General features: G+C 35.2%; 2 protein-coding genes across 2 annotated transcripts in view; one reads left to right on the top strand and one right to left on the bottom strand.

Moving 5' to 3' along the window:
- The window catches only part of LOC113236403 (flocculation protein FLO11-like), a 223,254-nt gene that overhangs the window by 65,167 nt on the left and 131,361 nt on the right, over positions 1-26,726 (top strand). The window lies entirely within an intron of this gene.
- On the bottom strand, positions 23,827-24,810 carry LOC113236404 (probable palmitoyltransferase ZDHHC24). Its single transcript, XM_026472440.1, has one exon. It carries the CDS (start codon positions 24,720-24,722, stop codon positions 23,847-23,849), a length of 876 nt encoding a protein of 291 aa, XP_026328225.1. The 5' UTR covers positions 24,723-24,810; the 3' UTR covers positions 23,827-23,846.

The raw sequence follows: 26,726 nt of genomic DNA, 5'->3' as shown, positions 1-26,726 counted from the left end.
TTTATTTTATTCATATTAATTTACAGCGTTCGGATTGCGGAACGCGAGAGGCGACCCCCCGACATTTCAACTCCTAAAATCTAGGTTCTTGATTTCCTTTCAATATTTATTTGGTTATTGTAGATGATGATTCAAAAAATACACGTTGAAATGGAGACAGGCCTAGGTGAACGATGTTCTAAAATCAAAACTTTCTTTAGGAGGTAACTACGACGCTTTGTTGTGACAAGGCATAGTGTACAGTGTCCATTGGATAAGGAACAAACTAGCCACAACAAGGTGATGACGTAATGATGGACAATGACCATTGTCCTATTACAAAAGTTGAATGTACCACGCGAGTACTATAAATACCTTATGTATATATTATATAAAGGCAGACATGAACGGAGGACACTTTCGCTCCTCCTCATTGTGTGTGGAATTTACGAGTTACTTTTTAAGGCCTTTTTTGAGGAAATTCTTAAATTCGCTTTTTTTTTTTTATTGTCGAGTTCGTTTAGAGGTCGAACGGTCAGTCGCCTTTCCTTTTTGGGTATAATATGTTTAAAAATGCAGGGATTCTTTTTATAATTTAAAAAAGGAAAAGAATGTTCGTTGGTTCGTCCGGGATTTCGCGCGTAAATTTTAATATAAATTGAAAAAACATCGTCGTCGGATAGAAACTTCTGTTGTTAATAAACTTTACCTCGTATTAGTGTTGTCATTCTTGAGTCTTGTACATAGATATCACTAATGCGTAAGAAACATTTTATTGTATTGTGCAACACCGGTTTATCTCAAAAACATAATTAATCAAGAAGACGGATTAAAAACTTGGGGCATATGTGACGCGGAAAGCCGACGTTTCGTATACCGGCTATGTTGTCACACATTGACTTACAATTATATGGACGTCGGGTCCGCGCTAAAAAGTGTCCGAACTTATAGGGCGTTAAAATCGTATACAGAGCGTCATTCACGCTTTAGTCTTCGTTTGTTCGACTGACAGCGAAGCAAGCAAAATTAGACAGTACTGCGATGACATTACAATTTAAATTCAACGTTTTAGCTTTTTCATATTCCTTTACATGTCACTACGTTTAAATAGGTTGACTTGGGACATTTTTTTCGTGGTTTTTGTATCAGACCCGTCGTCCATTTATTTGTAAGTCAATGTTGTCACATGATTATTTTAATCAATGGAAAACTAGTCTGCTTATCACGTTTTTAGGTTTTCGCGATTGTTACATGTAGGAAATGAAACGATTTTTTCGGATTTAAATCGCTTATATTTGTTTTTTTAACCAAACCGACGTTTCGGGCCCTTTACAAGTCCCACGCTCATGCCTAATGTTTTACTCTTTTTTCTTTTTAGACAGTAGACACACGCTTGGCTACAGTCTCGTAGATTATTATAGTCCTGAAAACTAAAACTAATGTATCAAACAATTAGCCTTTCACCTTTCGATATTACATAATAAAATTTTGGAGGAGCTTTGGGGGATTTAGAGTCTGAAGCCATCTTTGCATAGCAATCAGTCTGCCATTTTGTTTTTATTGGAATTACATCTATGTGCAAAGTTTTATTGAAATCGGTTAACGTGAAGTGGGTGAAATTCAATAAACTGGATTCGTCCCCTGATTTGCCACCCTTAGATATGGAATATTTTGTCGAAATTCGAATGTAACCAGTACGGAGGGGGGTACCCCCTTTCCAACAAAAAAGAAGCGTCGAAATAGGTTCACAATAACTATCGGAATAATCGGGTAACAAACAAAAATCCAAGGCGGTTTTTTTAAGATACAAAATGACGGGACGACCAAGGCTGCAAGCAAGTGGACCTGATGACAAGCGACACGTCTGTTCATAACAGTTGCAGTGCCACTCAGAGCTTTAAAAAGCAAAGATCTGAAATGCACTGCCACTGCGCCCGTTGCCCTGAGACACAAAATTGACAAGTCCCATGTGCCTGTAATTTCACCAGCACCCTTACCCTTCAATACCCATACCTATACCAATGGCAGAACTTCCCTGGAAGAACTTCTTTCACAAGGAGCATACTGTAGACTAGGCTGTACTCTTTGAGTAGAATTGCTGGCTGAACATAGGTAATGATTATAGTTTTGTATTTGGAACGCTAAGAAAATAAGGGAAGAGCTTGACATACAAATATTGTCTTTCACAACACAACTTTCACAACTGCAACTAAAGCTGTATTAAAAACCCTCTCCTTTTTGGAAGTCGTTTAAGAAATGAAGTAAAATTTTATGTTTTTATACTTGAAAAAGAGAGAGGTGTTTATTCAACTCGACCTGTCTGGTAGATCCTGCACGTTATAAGGAAAGTTAAAAAAAAAACATTTGAATCGCCGCCGACATAAAAACAAAAGAGAACAAAGCATACCTAAGGCTGCGTAATCAAGATAGTGTGTTATCAGAAATCAACCGCAACACCTCTAAATGCCTCTTTTGTAACCAGAAGTGCCTTAAGGTTCACTTTAGTTAATGATCTGGTTAAAACATTGATCGATATTATCATAAATCACCTCGGCGGCCTACTGCACTCAACAAGGAACAATTAGTGAAGTATAACACATTAGATCATAGATCATTGGATCTACAGTAGTATACTTTGCGGTTATAATTGTTGTTGATGGATATGGTATGATATTACTTCCTGTAAAAAATGTGGTTTGAACTATGGTTAAAAAAATTGTAGCAAAAAAATTACATTGTTTTACCCATATGCATCTCTACGGGGCGTGGGTTTAATTTGGTTCATAAGGAAATTAATGTTATTGTTGTTTATTCTCACATAAACTTGGATATTGTTCAAGGATTTTTAAGATAAGTGAATTTTTTGTTTTTATTTATATTTATGTTATTATTATCTAGATGCAACATGCTGTTTTTTTAATCAATAAATCATAATTATGCGCATATATTTAATACATCATAACAATAATAAATTATAACAAACTAGTGGCGTAATTTCACAAAATAATTGAATAAAAATTTAATTACATTTAATAGCGACATCTCCAGTCAGGGCTGGTAGCTGTAAAGGTACCTAACTGGGTGACGAAATACTTCATGGATTTCTCATTAATGGCACTACAGCTAAAAAGTCGTTGAAAACCAAATACAAAAATCCAACAACAAGGACATACAAATATTCGTGAGGACCGCTGGTTCTTTCCGTGGCTTAGTTGGCATAACGTCTGGCATAGTTTGCTAGGAGACGTCGGTTCCAATCCGGCAGAATCAAAGGATTTTTTTCTGAATGTTCGATCTTCGCATTAATAATTATAATAAAGTACTAGTCGATTAAGTGTGTAATTGTTTATTATTTTAAATACAATGTAATGATTCCTGTAGCGCATAAATTTATGTAGTACTAAATTGAATTGAATTCGTAATTAGATAAGTTTAAGTGAATGTTTAAAAACACTGTTGGTGTTCCTCCTATGAATAAATAAATGAATTAATTCATCTCCCATCATATTACGTTGTGGACATCACGTTGCATATCACACGATGTTACATAAACTTGCAAGTAGATCACAACTAATGATTTGTCGATCATCGCCCACTATCAATCGATCTAAGATCGACCTGATGTCACGACTCTTCCGGGTGGCTGTTTGACAAATGAGCCTAGTGATGTGATGATTCTATGATTATTACATCTAGGCAGGGTTCGAAATGATAATTGCCACCATAATTATGTTGGTAAATAAATATACCTTGATAATTTATATAATAAATTTTAAAACCGCGAAAGTTTGCTTATTTATTTTATCTGTATTTTATTTTCTTAGGAATTACATCCTATGTGTTAAGTTTTATTAAAATCGGTTAACAGAAAGTTGGTAAAGTTCAATAAACCGTATTCTACCTAACCTTAAGGTTGAATCTATTTTGCCACACTTAAAGGTGGAACATTTTATTTAAATTTTAATGGAACCTCTGGATGGAATGGAACCCTCCTCTTTTTTGAAGTCAGTAAAAAATTTTTTTTGCAAAAAAAAATGCTTTACACTTAATTTAACTTACCTGTGAAGATTTGGAAAAAAAATATTTGAACATATAAAATGGAACATCACTACTCAACACGAAGTCCCTTACGTCACCTAGATTCGACAAGTGACACTGGGTCTTCATACCGTACACGGTACAGATCGCGATCGTGGGAACCTAAGTTACGTATTACCATTACAGAGTATCGATTACGCTTCTTGTTTCGATTGATGATTCATTGCCTTCGTGCCTTGTGGTGTTTTATTAATGTGCATGTACCTCGTAAAGTGTTACGGTAATGGTTAATTACACCATTTAAATAATGTATGAACTATAGCAGGAAGAAAAAAATATGACAAAAAAAAATCTTTATTCATTGGTCAGGTTATTATTAGGTTCAAAGATCTGTTTATAATATTATTATCATCATTGTTAATCCACTTTGCGTTCCTACTAATACTATTACTGTGGTAGCCCAGTAGAAGGTCCACGATTCGAATCCCTGAGGCGACAAAGTTTGGATATTTATGAATTACGTAATATCAAGTCATTGCAAGTTATAATCTTTCTGCAGGGGTGGTCGTTTTACAATCCTTATGCTGATCAGGTCATTTTAAAGATGTAGTAATTATAATACCAGCCCAACAATACATTTCTCTAACACCGCACCAGGAAACTTACATAAATAGCATGAGTAGCAGTAGAGTTCCTGCGAAAGAGTTCGTCCAGGGAAGTACTGCCACCTAATCTATTTCTGCCGCCAAGCAGTAATGTCAAGTATTACTGAGTTCCGGTTATAAAGGGTTAGGGTGGTGGTGAAATTACAGACATATGGAACTGGTCAACTTATGTTTCAGGAAGACGGTCGCACTGGCAGTGCCTCTCAGATCTTTGCGATTCAAAGCTCTGAGTGGCACTGCAACTGTTATAGACAGGCGTGTAGCTTACCATCAGGCGCACGACTTGTTCATCCCGTCACTTGGTATTATAAAAAAAAGAGGTAAATAAGTTATTTTATTTAATTTTTACCTACATAACTAAAATAACTTTCCGAATATATTCCATTTTTCGATATAAGGTCACTTTATTATGGACGGTGTGATATTGTCTCTGTATCAATAATAATAATAGAAATCCATGGAATAATTGATTAATGAAATTGAAAGTTTACCGTATTTAGTTTAATAGCAGTAGAGCTCTTTATGACAGAGTTGTGAGGAAGAAAGCATGCAGAGAGAGCATTAATAGTGCTCCCTTTTTCTAAGAATAAGGGTGCTGTTGACATTACAAGCACATGGGGCTCGTCAACTTTATGTATCAGAGTTACAGGCGTGATGTTTATCACCAAGCACACGACTTGTACGTTCCATCACATGATAATCACAAAAAATACTTATAAGAGAGTGCAAAATTAAATCCAAAGCCCAACGACGACAGCAGTCGTACCACACATACATAGACATATGAATAAATGAAATGAGATTAATCGTTCCCGGTCAGTCGAGTCACGACTGGCACGCTGGCCGATGACCATGCGCAGTCGCGTGTGGAGACAGACCCAGATTCAACTCTTGTGCAACGCTCGGTTAATGTGCGTACCATTTAACGTTTAACCGGCCCATTGTCCGTAATATTCCTGCGACCAGGAACTACGTTTTGTAACCTTTTTTGTACTATTTTTAATAATGACAAGTGTCAAATCTTAATACCTATTTACTTATTTATTTTAGTACGCACATACATACAAAAAAGTGTCTAGGGATCAAGTACGTGAAATTTTTATTTTATAATTCAATTTGTACAATTGACAAAAAAAAAATCCAACGGTGTTTAAAAATTTAATTGAAAAACCTGAGTTTTCAGTAATTGGCTAAAACGTGCTTGATGGGGATTGAAACACTTTGGATGTGAGTATTTTGAGGTCTCAGTGGTCGAACGGCTTACGCTCTACGCGCTGTATAAGGAGATTATTAAGTCGATTCCCGGTACGACCAACTCCGAAATGAATTGACTCAGATCTGGATATTCAGGGTGCCCCGGAATTAATTTCCTTTGCTCTGGTACTTACAGTGCAGGGAATTACGTACGTCTGAGATCAGCTAATTGGCATGATCGCCTGGCACATTACTATTGTAGAGGTGCACAAAAGGAACCTCTCTGTTCGACATTCGTTTACTTTCCTGTGCGTCTGGGCAACAATCGGCTAGTACCTTACGCTGATAGGCAAATCCTTTCTCCACGATGGCAAGCATAATATGCCGGGATATATAATATACGTTGGCATGCCATCGATATGATAAGAAGATTGTAGGGGTGAGGAATTGAGTTGTAAGCTTTTGTTTTATTACTAATTTTTTCTATCGCTTTTTAAACATTTATTTGTAAAATAAATACTTGAAATTTACAGAAACGTAGCCAAGATTTTATCAGACTGTACTTATAAACGCGTAACGGCTACATTTGTGTATCTTTACAAAGATAAATAGAAAAAAAACCGAACTATTCTAAATTTGAACGTAATTGCAAATCGAATTACATGATTATTGAAAGAATTTCTTGCCTCTACCACGTTTTTTATTACTTGACAGTTTTGTATGGTAAATTATACAGCGCCCCTAGCGGTCATAAGAAGAAACAACATTTTGTATATAAACATTTTACGCGGTCGCTAGCGATAACTGTCACTCTATTCTCATGGTAGAGGCACTGTACCACGAATTACTGCATTTACGTTATATTGACGACCTTTGTGGCCGAGCTGTTAGGAATAAAGGTGCTAAAATAATAGGTTCCGGGGTTCGATTCCTTGTAAGCCCAAATCGGGAAATGAACTTTTTAAGTTAGTTCTGGTCTAGATGTTATTAATGCTCTGGAGTTATTGATTTCGGTACGCATGTCACTGGGAATTTCCAATTTTTTTTGAACTAACGTATTTCAATCTATCACCTACGTCCATCCTATTAACATGAAAATGTTCACAACTTAATTATGTTAAAAATTAATAGCACTAGAGCTCCTTGTGAAAGAGTTCATTGAGGGAAGTACTGCCACCTTACCTGTTTCTGCCACCAAGCAGTAGTGTGAGCATTACTGCGTTCCGGTTTCAAAAGATAAGGGTGCTGGTGAAATTACAGGCACATGAGACTTGTCCACTTATGTCTCAGGGTGTCGCGCGCAGTGGCAGTGCCCCTCAGATCGTTGCGATTCAAAGCTCTGAGTGGCACTGCAACTGTTATGGACAGACGTGTCGCTTACCATCAGGCGTACGACTTGTTCGTCCCGTCACTTAGTTATTATAGAAAAGAAACTAAATTCTGCTAAAAATACGTATACACTTAGTTATTATGATAAGGACTACCCAGTATGTTAATAGAAATTACTTGTTTATTATGATTCAAAGATTAAACAATCAATTGGGAAACTTGACTGTTTGTTTTACGTTAAATTATTTATACCACTGTTCACATGTTACTATTGTCATTATGAATTAACATTGATGTTGTCGAAACTTGTTAACCGTGAAATAAGACACAGCGGATAAACTAAAACCAATATACAATTTACTAACAATAAAACTTTATGCGATGTCAGTTGACATGTGAAAAATGTATCAGTTGACAATAGTAGTGGTACAATATTTATTTTTAACCATCTTAATAGAAAAGGAGGAGGTTCTCATTTCCATTGTATGTATGTTACGCGATAACTCTATTTAACTAATTCTAATTCTAATATTATAATTAGATTTGTAAACCGATTTTGATGATTCTATTCTTGCTGGAAAGAGGGTACCTCAGTATTGGTCCCATTTAGATTTGAAGGAAATATTCCACTTGTAAGCATGGCAAACTAGGGGATGAATCCGGATTAGCGCACTTTCCGGTAAAAATTTCAATTAAACTTGGCAAATAGTTGTAACTCCACGAACTTTTGAGGTTTTTATTTTATAAAAAATGTCGTACCGTACCATCAGGCGCACGACTTCTTTCCGTCAGTTTGTCACAAAAACAAACATCATAAAAAATACAAATCAATGGCTTTCTAGAGCAGCGGCTTAAGAAAAACTGACATGTATATCACGCGTGAAGCTGACGAATAGTAAACCGGTCCAATGTTGCCACATAATTATTTTTAGCAATAAAAGGCTTGGTGTGTTATTCTCAATAACATGTAACACATTCTACCCCCGCAGCATGCCGCTGCGATGAAAGCATGACATCCACGTTTAGCTGTCAAATTCAAGTGACAAAACCACCATTTTGAAATTTTATCACAATAGCGAACATGGCGATATCTATCATCGCATCTATCTAGATAATTACGTTTCTCATACAAAAGTGATAAGTGATACTTGGGCCTGCTACATATAATTATATTTAGGTTTTTAATGTAAATAGGACGTTTAGCGCTTTGTAGGAGATTTAGTATATGCTTTCGTTACGTCAAAACCATTCGTATAGAACCAACAACTCAAAACTTTTATTCATATGAAACAAAAGAATGTCTGTCCGTTTATATTACCCATACATAAGTATAGGGCACGAAACATTACAGCCAATGTAACGTTACACGCTGAAACGGGCCGTATAATATGTTCCTTTGAACTATAAGGTTTATGTTCTTTAATTAAGTATTATAAAGTAATATCATCGAGTATTAACTAGAAATAGAGACGAAATGTAATTTAATTTGTTTGAAAACTATTCTGCCAAATCATTACTGTGACAACTGCGCTCCGATTGGCCAGCCCGAATTCGAAACAATTGACGGTTGTCATCAACGGTTTCACTTCAAATCGACCAGTTTGACTTGAGCTTTGCTATAGTGGACGAAAATTGCAAAATTACATATTTAACATTTAATTACCGATGAAATGTGATTCCGTTTCTTTTATAATTAGATATTTTGCTGTTTCCCACACCACCGAACGGAACAGATGTTCTGTTAGATGGACTGTTAGAGATGTTACCTTTATTACTATAAATACAGAATATTTTTGGAATATACGAAGACGTACACACAGGTCGGTTATTGGCGCTGTACTATTTCATTTTTTAAATTTGTGATTTGATAGTTGAGAGTTGATATTTAAAAGTGATCTAAGGCCCATTTACCTTATGAGTCGCCAGGAATGGATGGCCCTTATTTCGTCTCTATGAGTAATATAGGTTATTTGCAGATGTATTACGTACATGCAAAGTTGTGAGTTTATGTAGATTCAAAATTTTTTTTGTATTTCGTCTATAATACAGACCCTACATTGTTGCCATTTTGCAATTTTTAAGTTTGTATGTTTCATTATTTAATATGTACTGCTTACAATGTGGAATATCTTACATAAATAAATATGTAAATTCAGGTTTACCAGTAGTAGCCATCTTTTTTCAATTTAAAAGGATGTTTTAATTTTAAATAGCTATTGATTTGGTGGATTAGCCTTTAATACAATTGAACATACTTGTATTTATTATATTGCATTTATTTGACATTCTATACTGACTATGCAAAGCCGTGGTAGCCTAATGGTTTGACCTACCGCCTCTCAAGCAGAAGGTCATGGGTTCGAGTCCGGACTTGTGCCTCCGAGTTTTTTGGAATTTATATGCGAAAGAAAATTTCCATGACTTTTCGGTGAAAAAAAAACATCTACACAGCAATTTAAAGATGTGTGTGAAGTTCCTGTCCACTCTTATCGTGAGAAGAGATTTGTGCCCAGTAGTGGGTTAACTATTTATATTTATCTTTGTACCGGCTTTCGATATTAGCCGCCGCTAGCGACATCAAGTGAGAGGTTTTCGAAACCTTCTCACCGCAGCCTGTACCTTTACAGGTGCCTCAACTGACCTAATTTCGCTTTTTGATCAAATATTATTAAGATTTTTTTGTAAAATAACTCCAACTACTTTTATTATCATTATTAATCCCATTATCAGACCCGATTGACATGTGGCTCAGTTGGTAAGAGCAATGCTACGGTGTAGCATGGTTGTGGGTTCAAGTCCCACCGGGTCTAAGAAATTTTTTCTGTGTATATATTATATCTATTTACTGATTTTGAAGTACTTTCTTGTTATGTAGTGAGAATTATGAAAAAATGAATAATAATAATTTAATCTTTGATTATGATTAAATGTGTTTATATATACAGAACAACAAAACAGTCTTTCTCAGGCGTCTTTCAGCATATAATACCACAAATGATGGCATAACATGGTTAATAACTGACGACAGCTTTCACTTGACGAGTTAACTTTGTATGAATTTGGTTCTGTTATGAATGCTTTGCATTGTCTTTCTTGACGGCGGCGTGTTATATGAGTAGATAATTGATGTTGTAACACAAAGTCAGAATAGGACATCCTGTAGACGTGGTTGATGAGTGTTGAGAATTTAAATGTAACTCGGTACTTATTCATTATACAGGATATAACAAAAAGGCATAATAATTTAATTTGACGTTGAATTATTTCGGGGAATGTGCGTAGGAAGTTATGAATTTAGTTTCAACTTTCGTTTCTGCTTCAGTCTAACTACAGCATTCTCTATGAGTACCAGAGGAACGGACCCTGATGCACTTCCCAGAACACCCAGACTAGAACCAATTCACAAAAGTTCATTTTCGAATCGAACCCCTCATCCAGTGTCCATACTGAAAATTGTTGAGCTACCGAGGTCATCGAATATCTTAAGTATTATTCCCCTTATTTGTTCAACACTGTACAATGAATCAATGTAAATATATCTGACGCGTGAAGGTATATTGGTAAAGAATGAGTCACGTGACCAGGAAACTGATCACTGATGAAATTTTCTTTGCAAAACAAACTTACACCTTCGAGTCGTGAGTTTCACTACAAAGAAATTCACCAAATGTTTCGCAGTGCCACTTCAAATAACGTTCTGATTTCACGGCATATTAGCTTAGTACGACCGTTTACAATAATTGAGCAATTGTGCGCAATATCGGCTGCACGTATCAATGGTGTTTGAAACTCTACATCTACGTGACTGGCGCGTTTTTTTGACACCATTGCTGTATGTCTTATTTACTTTTTGTAAAGTATTTATTGAGTGTTTTTCTACCACTTTGCTGTATTAGATACATTTCACGCGTTAGTAGAGATAAGAAATTTTCTCTGTGGAGTCGAGGGTTTCGTGGCTTCAATTCAATATTTTTTCCTTAAGATATTGTTAATAGAGTAGATGCTTTTTTCGCCATAATACGTAAAACACATTGGTCTTTCCTTACGACAGTGAGCAATTCGGCTAATATTATTGTAAGGGCAGTATGCGGTACGTGCTACATTTTAAGCGAACACGCAATTTTTAAAATATAAATAAATTCATATCGTTATATTTATTATTTGTAAATTCAATTCTTAATTATTTATTTCAATAATAATAATAAATTTCCGTTAATAAAATTGAATTTAAATGTAATGTAATACGTAATGTTAAATTTATTAATGGGTGTATACCTAAGTAAAGAAACATTTTATTTATTTATTTTTTATTTATTATGGTTAGATGTTAGAAAAATACATTGGTAACAACTACCTATAGAATATTAAATTAAATATTGTGCGAACCCACGTATATCCTGTTCATTCAAACACACCACCACACACACAAAACACACACTTCACCCACATACACACACACTCACTCACTCACTCACTACTCACACATATTACTCTTAATTTAATTTTCTTTTCTTTGTCCTTTTTTACAAATTAAAGCTCATATTATTTAAACTCAATCACGCAATCTTAAATTTAGATATTGTTTATAACAAGGAAGAGCGGGAATCTAGAAGGGTATCCCTAGCACAAGTATAATTTCGAGCTACAAAATTGCAAAGATTGTTTCTTGAAATAGAACATTATTGATTTTTTGACCTTGTGGAGCTGAAGCTTCTAAGTCTCGGTCACCGCAAAATAGAGGCCTGCTTGTCAGTTTTCTATTGGATACGTTTCGGAGAGCACAGAAACTTTATAATTAAGTTCCGCCCTCACTGTTCCTCTTTCGATACCCTACTAGAAAGTCTGGAATATTCTATCCTTATATCCTTGACTTATTACCAGTTTGCTTAAGAAGCGCTTTGCTTGGATGGACGGAATACTTAAATTAGATGTTAAATTCACACTAAAGGTATATGTTGATATGGGGATTATAACTGTCAACCTCTCAATTGAGGACTAACCGTACTCCCACCGAGCTACCACCATTATTAAGAGTTGATACTACCCCATCTCGAAATAAAAGTTTTTTCTCATATTGAATAGGTTCTATTGCGCGAGTCGAACGGCAGGGACACTGGCGTTATTTCAGAATTTATTTTTTTTAAAAGCCGTTTCAATAATGTATAACGTATACTATACATAGGTGTTCTGTTTAATACAGTTGATATAAAAAAAATAATTGGTATATGTAATGTATCTATTGAATACAGCGATTTTCTTGTAAAATTTCGAGGAAGTTTGTGTTTTCTTTTCTATCGTGAATTTTTTTGGAATAGTGTTTTCACTAGTAATAAGTGCATATCCTCAATTTTACTATGTACTTTTTCTAAAGTGATTGATTCATGACTTTCACAGTTATGTGAAATCAAATAAACCCATTTGAGGCTGTTCTCAAGTTCTCTATGATGTTCAAATTGACCTAGTTCTGTTTATGTAAGCAATATTGTTAATATTAACTTTTTAAATTTGTCACAGCTGTTACTAAACGTTTTTGCATTCAATTACAAATTGGTCTGAATACAATCGTGATCGGTTCATTTCTAGTAATTCAATCGTTCAATTTATTCATGAAAAGGGTAGAAAAACAGGTTATCAAACTACTGAGTAATCTTTACAGTACAACATTACCTAACAAAATTGACCGTGGAACCGTCTCTTTGCAGTTGACATCGCTTGTTATTATTCAATAAGTCACAATGAATAAAAAAACATTAATATGAAAGTTACGTATTTTATAAATGTTTACTACTATATCACGATGAAATCTGCTGAAATCTTTTGTACCGATGCAGTCGCGCGTTTGCATCGCTGCTAAATGTCACTGTGTGTAACCACTCTAACACTTACTATAACTTCCCACGAAACTAACATCGGGTTTCACCCTTATCCTGTGGATATTCCAAGGATTCGCACGAAGTGTTAAGAAGCGAGAGAGAATAGGCATTATTTACGTATGCATGCTCCATCGTCGACCTTATCATCAACTTACCATCAGTGAGATGGAGGTGAATTATTATGTTATATAAAAAAAACCATATTTAATTTAAATTTTTATTGAATTGGTATTCAATTATTTTTTGTGAAATTACTCCACTAATTTGTTATAATTATTAATACAAAGAACGAACACTAAAAAAAAATTCCTTCGATCCGGCCGGATTCGAACCGACGACTTCTAGCATACCGTGCCAGACTATATTTATGTTATATTAAATGAATAACGGGTGTCCCACAGCTATAGGACACGGAGGGAAAGAACTTTAAATATTGAACATAAGATACTTTATTCCATGGTATATATCTTTTTAAAAATATTCACAGAAATAAAAAGCTGCTTCTCTCATCTGTGAACTGATCCCCCCAAATGTGATAAAAGTCCTATATTTTTATGATTGCAATCCAAGATTGGATTAAAATGTTACTTATAAGGAATAACCTTTTAAGTAACATAGTATTATATATAACTGGAGAGAGATCATATATTTTTGTTTCTCACAACTCTATATTAGACTGTCGACTTCAATGGCCCAAGAATTTGCACAAGTCGATCGATTCCGGGTATGATCAATTTGAATTTTTTTTCCACACTGTTTCTAGACTGGGTGTCCGGGTGCCTAGAGTAAATACCCATTGCTCCACAGTTACAGCACAGGGTGTTGGTTAAGACTAGGTAATTGATGTTGTTGTCTAGCACATAATTTTTAAAACTATAACGATATAATATTGTTCGCATGTTAGAAACCTGATTTGTATAACTTGAAAACATATAAGTAAACCATGCAATTTTTTTTCGCAGGTAAGCCCCGAAAGAAACCACATCTAGTAACAGTAAGTCCATTATTGATAAATCACACTAATTAGTAAGAAAAAACACAAAAGAAACGTCTATGATAAGGTGACGGTCTATCGGGCAGGAGATGGCTTATAATTACGAAGATCACGAAGTCGCACAGAATGAGGTAACTACAATATTGTGTAGAAACTGTTAATTTTGTAAATGGATCAATCGTTTTTAAGTGAATTCGTGATTTATAATAAATTGAAATTAATTTCATATAAAAGCACCCTCTTTCATGAAAATAAAGTTGGCGAACAGTATTCTTTCTTCTTTATTCTAGTTTATTGAATGTATTGATTAGAAAAGCGTAATAAAGTCAGCTATTATTGAAAGATGTAAGCATAGGACATAGATCTTTTAATTGAGAAGCAGGTTTTCTCTAGGGATCTGCAACTCTAGCTTCTAAAAACAACTCGACCGTTAAAGCACTTTTTTATGTCAAAGTTAATGTAAAATATTCCTTGTTTCATAAACTCTACTGCTCATTGGTAAAGCAGATTCCGCTGAGAAAACTGAGCAAGAAACTCTAGGGGCTGACTTTTGTCTACATACATTTATCATTACAATATTTAATTAAAACATCTTAGATCGAGACTACCTGCAAGAGCTAAATGGGACACTATCACGATTTTTTGTCATCCAAGTGCGCAGAGGCTGTACAAATTTTAATAAAGCTTTTGTTTCACTATAGTTTTAAACCTCAAAAATGGCAAATTTTGAATAGCAATCGGAATACAGTGCCCCTTAAATGAATTTGAGAAGAACAGCTACTTTGTTTTTATTCCTCGTATTAATATTATGTCCGTTACTATTGTTCATAAAAAAATAATATTTTTCTTAACGTAACTAACATTTTGATAAATGTGCTGTGACGTTATTGTAAGAATATTACGTTAAAGCCAATAGATGTAGTGTATTCGTGTACGCAAAAGTAAATTGCGAAAGTATCATTACCATTAATTTATTTAAAAGCAATTTAACCTTTCACATCTCTAACATCTGTCAAATTATATCTTTTTTTACGTTCGCTCATCGCATCAGTGTCAATCCATCGATTGTTATCGACATTCAACTCGATTTCGATTATGAAATGACAATAAACAGAGTTGATTATGTCATGATGAACAGAATCGATATAGATAGTAAAATGAAGCAACGGAGAAGCAATTGTTAGATAACCTTTTTTTTTTAAAGGAATTTGCAAAATCGGTTTTTAAAGTAGTTCGATTGTTACATCCTTTTTACATCGTTGCTTTAATTGCAAACAATTAACGATTTTTACGTAATAATGATACCATTGTTTGATCTTTTGAAATACCTTGCATTTTAGGGAGATATTTAACATTATACTTATACAAGAGATGATGGTATGCGTGGTGGAGATATTGAATCGAGAGTGAAAGCAGGAAATGAGGTAAATGGATCTCTGCACGCTTTTCTAGGTAGCTAGGACGTGTCAAATAAGGCGCGTCTCACTGTTCACCGCTATATACTGGACTTAACCTTGATGTAAAATGAAAGTAGTGTGAATGCTCTAGAAGTGACAGCATTGCACATTATTAGTGGTGTAAATCTTTGATACAGAAAGAGGAACAGTATAATAAGAGTGTTGTAAGTGAAAGATAATATAGTGGCTAGGATGTTTCGATGATTGTTTATTTGGAAAGGTTGGAAGTTGGTAGACTAACGACACATTCATAGAGCGAACGTGAACGGAAATGTAGCTTACGTAAAAGTAGCAGATTGTGGATGTCATATTGATTTATTTATTTATTTATTGTAAGTATGTTTACACGGCATTACAGTTCCATAACCAATGCGCCGTGAAACCAAACTAATTAAAAAATAACAATAAAAATGAAAAACAAAAACCAAAGACTGAAATAATAAATTAAACTATAGCACTATACTTGACTCACTATCATCCATCGCTTCACAAAATCTCAGGCATTCACAACACACAGCCCATCGCCATGCAAACAGATCACACTCCGGTGCTGATGCCAAGAGTTGATTGAGCATTGCGAGGGCACGGAGCAGTGGTGAGTTCCTGCGCGATACGGTACGCACCAGTGGGACTGTGAATAGTTCACGACGTCGCGCTCTTAAAACTATTTTATATATTTGATGGAATGTATTAAGAATAAACGAGACTTTATGATGATACTGACGCGAGTGCACAAAGAGAAAGAGATAGTTAGGTGATCAGGAGCGTAGTGGGAGAAGGTCCATAGGCTTTGCCTACCAGTCAGCGACAAGCGTCATGAATGTATGTGGTTTTAATAAAATTCTCCTTAATTACGTGTAATTAACCACATTCACGTGCATTAATATAAATTTATACATGTACACTGCAATTACGGTCAAATAACATCCAACATTAATTGAAATTTTTATATTAGTTACCAATTAAACATTGGTTTATACTAAAATCGAATTAGAGATTCACTGTATACATATGACGTGACATCCTAAATAAAAATGCCAAACCAATAGCATTTTATTGTTATAGTACCAATTATTTTTCGTCCGGTAAATAATAAATAAATAACGCACACACTCAACATAGCCCCGCACTAGGGAAACCCTGTGTCGCGGGTGCCATGGACACACACATAGACAACCACAAATTACACCCAAACTCACGAGAGAAATAATTGTAGGCCATACAACTATTTCTTTCGGCCCGGGAATCGAACCTGGGACCTCTGCGTGGCAGTCCGGCATGGTAACCGTTCGGCCACGGAGGCAGTTTAGGTAGGAGAACGGTTGGTTCTAAATTGTGCTGTCGATGGTTCGAACTCCTGTGATGGCAAGTGTCAATTACTTTTATTTCTGAGATACATACATTTGTGAATTAGTAGCAATATCTTTCGTAAACAGTGAAAAAAGTGTCGTGTTAACACCTGCAATCAAAGAAGTTTCACAACCCTCAGAAAAAAAACTTACTGTTTAGAATGCTTCTAGCTGTAGCACTCCATAGACTTTGTCATAATTTGATTGACTGTCCAGATCTTGTGCAAAATATTAAATACAATGTACCCATGAGAGTTCACTGACGACGTACGCGCTCCTACTTGCTTAGTGGCAAATGAGTTCCTCTACGTCGTGTTTTTTCTCAGTAGAATGATTTGTTTAGTGCTATTGACATATTTTATTTACCTGCTTCTAAATTTAAAAAAGCTATTATTAAAACCCTGAGCGAATTTCTTTGTTTACTTTTTACTTGTTTAATTTTTCCCTTACTCAACACATACGGCAATTTCAATTTCAACTTTAAAAGTAATATGTGGATAATGTTGTTGATTGTACGTGTTCTTATGTACAATTGTTTGTTATCCTTTGAAAATAAATAAATGAAATAAAATAATATAAAAAAGGACGACTTTTCAGAACAGGCATCGGGCCAGCGTAGCAGACAATAACCTAAACCCAATGCTGGGTAGCATAGGGAAGTATAATGACTAAATGATTAATTACTTAGATAGCTACGTTTGGTTATGAAATACATTTGGATAGTATTGTAGATATTAATTTCGAGCTTAGATATTTTTTGCTATTGTAAGCGTGGTAACTTCCATTTCTTCGCGATCTTCGCATAATTTGCGATCCCTTAACAGAACATCTATTTCACTATCTCTTACAATGTTTAAAGCTCTAAATGGAAGTTATACAACATTATTATGAAGTTTATCTCGGAGAAATAATCAAGTAAGTTATTTACCTGGTTAAGTGGGCGGTTATATATTATCTTACATTGTTTTATTGAGGATTTCCATGCGATTTCTATCCTGTTTATGAATTTCCTGCTACAAGTAAATGAGTTCGATCTATAATTGAATCTACTACGGAAGAGTGGAACCACGCCCTCGTCTTATAAAGATAAAAGAGCATAGTGCATTATTAAAGCAGGTTTTTACACACTGTTCGCAGTCTAGATCGAAGTTTACTTTGTATCTGTAATTTCTTGTCTCTCCCTAATCTAATATTTGAAGCAAATTCAGAAACATACTCTAATACTCTTAATTTCATAGGCATATTACACTTGAAATTGTCACATTGATTAAGCCCTAATCATTCATCATTAGTCTAAGGTAAGGTCATTCAGTAATAAAGGTCTCGCATCGCCAGCTTTTGGAGCCGTCTCCGTGCGTCTGACAACAGGACCCTTCGTAGTCTCTGTGAGTACACGCACAATTCCTTTTTTAAGTACTGGATTTCCGTGAATCGTGATGGAAATAAGAATTGACAAGCTTATTATTACAATCTTATAAGCGTATTGTATTGTATTTTATTTTTATTGTATGACCATTATTTTATAGCTTTTGCTTTTGTTTTTTATATATAATTGTAATTTGTATTTAATATGAGTATGTACCTGTCAATGAAGTATATTATTATTATTATTATTCTTATTCTTATTAATAATTCATTCATAAGGCAGATTCCCCTGAGAACGAGTAAGAATTTGTAGGGATCTGTGTAGATAAATATTTAATTTATTTTTAACTGCCTCCATGACAGAACGGTTACCATACTGGTCTGCAACGCAGACGTCCCGGGTTCGATTCCCGGGCCTGGAGAAATATTTGTCTGGCCCACATATATTTCTCTCATGAGTTTGGGTGTATTTTGTGGTTGTCTATGTGTGTGTCCATGGTACCCACGACACAAGGTTTCCCTAGTGCGGGGCTATGAGTGTGTGTGTTATTATTATTATGTATTTTAGAGCTAAAATGATTGGCTGTCCCCGATTGAAATGTTAGAGTTTTCCAAAGTGCCTATCACAACTATGTACATTGGTACGAAACCGTTTGCAAAATATTTAGGATTCATTAATGCCTCCAATCTTTAATCCTAATTTGAAATTCAACCTTTCCTCCTGTCAGGAAGGGTGCTCGATAGTTGATTTATAATATTCCATTTGCAGCCATTAGCGTTTTATTTTGCAACGATTTGTCATATTTATTATGTGCTCCGAGTGGCCTCTCGACGTTTCAACGATCACGACACGATCCCGACCACAGCTTTTAAGGAGATTGAGTGGTATTTGTGTAAAGAAAAGTGAATAAATGAAACTGATGTAAAACTTCAGTTTAAAGAGGAATGGCTTGATAAAAGAAGAATTTGGGTTCTAGGAGATGAAACTATTTAAACAAACAAACTTCTTTTTTGAAACAAAGAAATCGATAAGTTGCGTAATCTCAAAAGTAACATAATAACCAATTTGATTCGTGTAACAAGGAAATCAGTTTTTAATACGCGACAAATTAGTTTGTATAAAACGTTTATCACGAAAGTAATTTCATTTGTTAGCAACGTAACAATAATATATTATAATGCCGTACATTTCTCAAAAGACTGGCCTTATTAAACTTAACAGTACTTAACAAAACTTCAGTAATTGTAACTTTTTCATAAAAAAACTGACCTCAAAAGTTCATGGAATTACCTAAGGTTTATTGAAATCTGTAGGCCTATCCCAATGTGCGCCCGGTTCTCAGCTTGTAGGGTCCATGTGCTGCTAGCAGCCTTTTGCAGATCGTCACTCCATCTGGCCAGAAAGCGTCCCATAATACTTTTGACGAGCTTTGGTATCCACTCAAGAACTTGTTTCCCATATTGGTTATCGGTTCGTCGACACATTTGGTCCGCTCACTGCTACTTCAGCTTGCTTATTGTACCAGATATGTAGATGATTGGTTCTTTGTCGGATAACGTCATTTTGAATCTTATCTTCCAGAGAAATAAAGACATAAACCCTAGTAATTATTTATGTACAAGGTTCGTTGTTATGTGTTGTTATGTATTAAATGTTTATATGTTTGTAAGTAGCAGTAGAGTTTCTCTTGAAAGAGTTCGTCCAGGTAAGTGCTCTGCCAACTTAACTATTTTTGCCGCCAAGCAGTAATGACTGTTGGTAAATTAGGCTAGGAATTATTCCAATAATTACTGCGTTCCGGTTTTGAAGGCATTACAGGCACATGAGACTTATCAACTTCATGTCTTAGAGTGACGGGAGCAGTGGTTGTGCCACTCAAATCTTTGCGATTTAAAGCTCTAATTGGCACTGCAACTGTTATGCACAGGCGTGTCGCTTACCATCAGGCGCACGACTTGTTCGTTCCGTCACTTAGTATCATAAAAAAAAAATTGTTATTTGCAAACTTTGTTGCGAGCAGATTCATCTCTGCCCAGGCTCGTATACACAACACAACAATAATTTCATCATCATCATCAATAACCCTTTGTACAGCCCATTGCTGAGCGTGGGTCTCCATCTCAGCCATTTTCCACATGTTGTGAACCTTCTTCGGCATGCAGGCATCATGATACTAAATATTCTTTCGTAAATAAACGAAGATTTCTCAATCGAGAAGCCACCGTTTTCCTACTTTTCACGATTTATCAAAAATATTATAAAATAGTTTTCATGTCACAAAGAACGATTGGGCATATTAATGAAGTTAGACAATAATTTACAGAACGGGATGAATTTAGTACAAAAACTTTTAATATAAAAACATTTTTCAGTCTCATTGAAGCAGAGAAAGTGTGAATATGGCTGCGGCGACGTGGTCACATTCACGGACATAAATTGGATGTTATTTATTTATTTTTATTGGTGTTTCTGTAAATTACTTCGAAAGTGTTGTGTAATAACAAGGTTAATCAAGCTTTCCTTTCGAAGTAATGCTAGTCGACGTAACGTTCTCCCCTATTTCTTTCCAAAGTTAATTATATACATGATCCGCTAAAGATAATATACTAGGGTTGTAGTATATCATAATCATCATGTACAATCCAATTTCATTACGAACTTGAATTATCACCTATCAACGCGGCACACGACTTTGAAGACCTCTGTACATACATACTTTTAGGTTTCGAAAGCACTACTATTACCTCCTGGTAACTTTGAGTTTATTGCTGCAAAAATTTTTAACTCCTCCCCTCCGTTGAAGGAACTAGAAAGTTTGTTTTGTGTATTACCTACAATACACTAAATTATTTGTTTTGATACGAAACCGCATAAATTCAGTTATGTAACTTATTCTTGGTTTACCACTTGATTAATTCTCCTTTGATGATGGTCTGCCTATATTTACGTTGATTTAAGCTTTAATACAGTCCTTGTCACCGAAATCTATTCATTATAATATCATTTGTTTATAAAGATGTTACATTTCCAATACAGATTCTGCAATAAAATTGCCTAAATATAAATGAACCTACAGGACCTATCCATATCTACTAATGGTGGCACCAGTATCGACCCTTGACCCCCATGCTACTAGAGAAATGCGGAAACTTCAATACAAACGAAACATAAACTACCAATGACGTTATGTCTACAGAAAATGGTTCTAGTGTTCGTTTTATAATAGTTCCTTTTAAATGTAGTGTGGTAACGGGTCTTCGTAATAACGGTGAGGCACGTGCACAGGCTATATTTGATGGTATAGAATAGGTATATGGTGTCGTACGTGCTATAGATTGCATGATGCTGAGTAATTGGTATGGGTATTGTAACTAATTGGATCTCTCTGTGTAAGCTTCATGGGGTGCGGTAGGACCTGGGAAATAAAATCAGATAGGTATATTCAATAGATAGCTGACGCTGCTTTAAATAGCAAAGCTAGGACTATTAGAAAGCATGAGTGGTAATTGTGGCAATTCGCTGTTGTTTATACCGAGATATCGCAATTTATGGCTAACTGCTTTACAAAACTCAACATTTCCCTCAAGAAACCACAATCACCTAACACCGTCTATGTATCATTTATCAATAGATCGTGTGCTTCCTTCAATATTAACATGCACGCGCGCAGTTCGCCTGTTTACGCAACCGTTACGTGTGACAACTAAATACTTAATGAAGCAAAGACCTGTTTGATATTTTGCCAGGAAACCAACTTCCAAGTACATTCCGATGTCAAAGAAATTAAAAAGCAGTATGTTCTGTCGCTGTTAAAACTTATGGGTTTTCTAGCCATAATGGTACAAAAATCTTTATTTCTATTCTCTGTTTAACAAATTACATTAAAACTTGTTAAATAATTAAGTTAATAAATGAAATCAAGATAAGAAAAACATAAATTAAACTCCAATTTACTATATTAATAGCATTAATTCTAATTAACCCTAAAATATAATTAAAAAATTACAATTTCTATTTAATCTATAATAGTTCCATTTATAAGTAGAGGACTTTCAACAAATGGCCAGAATATAGCCAAGTACCACTTTACACCTAACACTGACATCACATGTTCCTTCCATTTAGATTTTATGACACTAAGGTTTAAGCTGCAACTCTCACGAGCCGTTACTCCCATCAACACGTTATTCAAATGAAAATACAACATTCCTCCTGACCAAATTATAAATCCAGAGTTCATGAATATAAAAATCACGTACAAATCTCGAATCCCCCAAGGCTCCGGCACCATATATCTTACGAATGGATTGACTAGGCGGAACGCAGAAAGAACTATACCATCGTGTTGGAACTTGCTATAAACGAAGACTAAAGAATAGTAGGTAGAGTAAATCATTGTTATAAACAAATGAGCGAGGTACATGATGAAGTACCTGCGGTTCTTGAGTCCAACACATCGATTGAAGATGAAACAATGATGGTCTCGTTTCAATATGCAAACGTTGCATGTCTTACAATGCCACGCGTATTCAGGGCGGTATGTGTTGCAGTGTTCGCAGAAATCACGTTTGGCGTTGATTGAAATATTCAAATTCTTCAAAGTTGTGTCAGTAAGAATCGACATCATCATATTACCAGTGATGTTTACAAAACAATATGTAGAAAGAATGACATGTATTATGTGTTTAGCCAGGGTTATCTTGAGCTCTGCGACTACATGTCTTCGGATGATAACCATCATGAATATAAAATATGCAGGAGTCACCACGAATACTATTAGATGGCACTGAATCCTTTCAAATATGAACCAAAATCTGTACCACTTACTACGGTTTTCAATCCTTGACATTGTCGAAAAATATTATAAAAGTAATCGATTTCACGTTATTTTGTGAAGCCTATGATCTATTTTTCTCTTAGGTTATCTTTAGTTTTATTAATATTGTATTTATTTTTTCTTAGATGGCGGCCACTGTCGTTATTTTTTTTTTTTTTAATTTTCATCCATTTGGGTAGGCAAAGTTTTACCATGTTTTGAAGTTTACGTATCGACATTTCATCGATAATAACCGACATTTCATCTGTTTTTTTAAGGAGATTTATTATATTTACGTAATGCAATTTATGAATATACATACTAAGGCGTTATGTCATCATAAACAATCTCGTTTCAAATTGGCTACTAGTGTCCGATAGGTCCGAACCGGATTCTCCATATGGGCTTCATTATGCTTCGTACGGCATTATTTGGCGCTCGTAAAGATATTTATTAGATTGTCGGTTTTGCTCCTGTCATTTGTGACGGGTTCGAAAAACAGCGCATATCTATTCATATTTGTTTTGCTCAGTTTGTGTGCCTTGGCGGATAAATTTTTCTGGTAGACGATGCGTGTGTGAATGGGGAAAAACTAATTGTGAAACTTTTTCATGAGCTTTCCTATTAATTAAAAATACAACGTGTTTAAATCTGTTGCCGTAATATAAAAAAAATAGATTAATAAATAAAAACATGCGCATAATGCAAGCAATAATACCTTTATTCAATAAAATCAATGTAAGACATTTTCATGGCACCTCGACGAGGCTACGTACCAAAGTATTTTCAATACATTTTCTGAAACCCTGCCGCAGTACTTGGCAAAGGGCTGCTGATGAAAGGCCAAATAATTGCAAAATACCATCTTATGCCAAAAACATGTTCCATTCTCATTTTCCAATTTGCCCAGTCTAACAAACTCTTCAACTTCCAGTTTATAGGACGTATACGAGCTTCGTAGGATGTCTGACCTTGAAGCACGTTCTTTAGATGAAAAATAAACAAACTCAAGGTCCAAATAAATAAGCCTATATTAATCAACAATATAAATTTCTCCAAGTCCAAAACACTGATGGTGTGATAAGATCTTGTAATAAATTTCAACAAAGGAATTGCGATGTGATATTCATTCAAATATTGGCCATCGTTGGCCATTTGTTTCGCGACTAAATAGTAGTACCAATAATACGTGAAGTAAGCAATGCCAACTGGCAAATAGAAGAGGTAGAGGAGGTAATACCGTTGGTTGAGGAGACCAATGCAACGGGAGAAAATAACGCAATGATGGTCTCTCTTGAGGATGCAAGTATTGCAAGTTCTGCAGTGCCAGCTCTTCTCCGGGCGATATATGTCACAGATTGCGCAATATTCTGCTGTGTCATTGGAAAAGACAGCTTTCTTCACCGTGCTATCAGTAAGCACACTCATCATCAAATTGCCAGCAATGTTGGTGAAACCAAACCAGGATATAAACAAGTCAAACATTTGTTGGATTAATCCTGGGTCATAGGTGTGGACCAGCATACGCCGTACGAGAGTCAGCAGTATGATGTAATAACCTGGTGTAAGAATAAAGATTATACCAAAGGTTTGGATTTTCTCAAAGGCATAAACGACAAATGTAGTGTAGGCTTGTACTGTTTTCAGAAGAAACGATGGCATTTTGCTAATAAAATCCTTAAGGAACTAAAACAAGAATAAAACGTTTTTACAAAAGTCGAAATGCTTCTCTCAGTAAATAATACTATGACGGCGATCTGACATCTTTCACTATTTCGTAAAATAATAGAATAAACATCTATGACTAACCATAGAATCAATCGCCAAAGAAGATTTAATCCTTATTATTGAATCATGAAAATATCATCTTTTATTGGCACAATTTTAAGGAGTTGTATCAATAGCACATCATGCTATAAACTTTTGTTCGAATATCGCCTCCAGTGCAACGCAATATGATCCATCAACGTGTAGCTTGATGTGCTGCCGTCTGTACTATTTGCTAAATAGGCTCATACAAAATTCATGTCAAGCATCGCCAGAATATCATTTGTTTTGTAATTAAATACTTCATTTAATTTTAACTCTAAAAAAGCATGCTTTCACAATTTTTTGCACTTGTAACAAATTTCATTCTATACTCAAAATTGGGGTTTGTAAATCGCACTGCGAGGTGTATTGTACGCACTATCGGCAAATGCCTTTATTTGCTGTGGTGCGGCGCTCGCGCACGATCCTGGCATTTAGATCGCCTGTCACTTTGTAATGACCTGACGGTACCATTGCCGGAGGTTTTCGAATATTATCTTGAGAAAGGGCTTGATATTTGCTTAAAACCGGATGGATTGAGCCATTTAACTTTGGGCCATTTTCAGTCAATAATAAAAATAAGTAAGTGTAATAAGACTAAAACGCTTGTAAATGACTGGCATTAATGATTTACCTTCATGTTATTAGTTGCACTGATACAATACACGATACAGATGAATCTGTAGAGTGATTAATAAATAAATAATCATTGTATAAACGAAGTTATTGTAGAAGAACGCGATACATTTTGTCCCGTGACTAAATAAACAAGGGATGCCCTGTTCGGTGTTTCTTTGTATAATGAAAAATAATAATAATATAAGGGTTCAGTCCATAGTCCACCACTCCGACTCAATACGAGTTGGGGACTACACACGCTTTCCAAAGGTTGTGAACCTTCTTCGATGTTCGCTACTAAAACTAGCTTCTACTAGCTTCGAAAAAAACATCAAAACTTTTACCATTAATTCGAACTGCAGACCTCTCATTGAAAACAACCGTGTTACCAATAGGCAAAACCGCTAGTTAGTTTAGCGTAAAAGTGACGCCTAAACGACAACGACACGCCTACGCATAACAGTTGCAGTATCGCTCAGAGCTTAAATTGCAAAGATCTGACGGGCACTGCCACTGCGCCTGTTACTCTAAAACATAAAGCTGACAAGACGCCCCATGTGCCTGTAATTTTACCAGTACCCTTATCCTTCAATACCATATACCTATACCAATAGCAGAACTTTCCTGAACGAACTGTTTGACAAAGAGTTCTCATCATTAGCCTATTTAAAAGCCAGACCTTTGTCAGTGTAGCCTCCTCCAGTCCTTCTTGTTCATAGCCAGCTCTTTATAAAGCTGCTTACTTTAATCTTCTTTTTTATTTGTTCACTATCCGCCATTTTTGGTATTTCCCTTTCATCTTTTCTCACAAATTCGTCTTTACATAACAAATGTATACATGTTGTCCCCTTCTGTTCTCTATATTATTCAAAAGATTTCTTTCTTTCGTTAACCTTTTAAAAACTTTAAAAAGTTCTACTGCGATTAAAATGATTCCTAACTATGACCGCACCTTTTCTACAACATATATTTATGGCCATGTAAAAGCAAGAATATTTACATAACAACAACAACGAGATCCTAAAACGGTCATCACGTACATCAAGATGTTTTCACAAATTGTTTACGAAACTCACAAGAAAATAATGCAACTTCATCTCGGAGTAACAACCAACGGGCTTCTTACTTAAGTAATACCTCAAGGTATCTGATAATTGTATTCTTTGTTATGTATGTATGTTCCTGATTTTTCTATAATAAAATAACTCAATGGAAACACAACTTTATGGTAACGTGGTT

Source organism: Hyposmocoma kahamanoa, unplaced genomic scaffold, assembly GCF_003589595.1.
Source record: "Hyposmocoma kahamanoa isolate Upper Pololo Valley unplaced genomic scaffold, ASM358959v1 92, whole genome shotgun sequence".
NCBI lineage: Eukaryota > Metazoa > Arthropoda > Insecta > Lepidoptera > Cosmopterigidae > Hyposmocoma > Hyposmocoma kahamanoa.
The sequence above is the reverse complement of the archived record's forward strand: the minus strand, read 5'-3'. Positions and strand labels throughout refer to the sequence as shown.

Coding starts and splice junctions, on each gene's coding strand:
- LOC113236404 (XM_026472440.1), bottom strand. CDS start 24,722: ATGCCATCGTTTCTTCTGAAAACAGTACAAGCCTACACTACATTTGTC.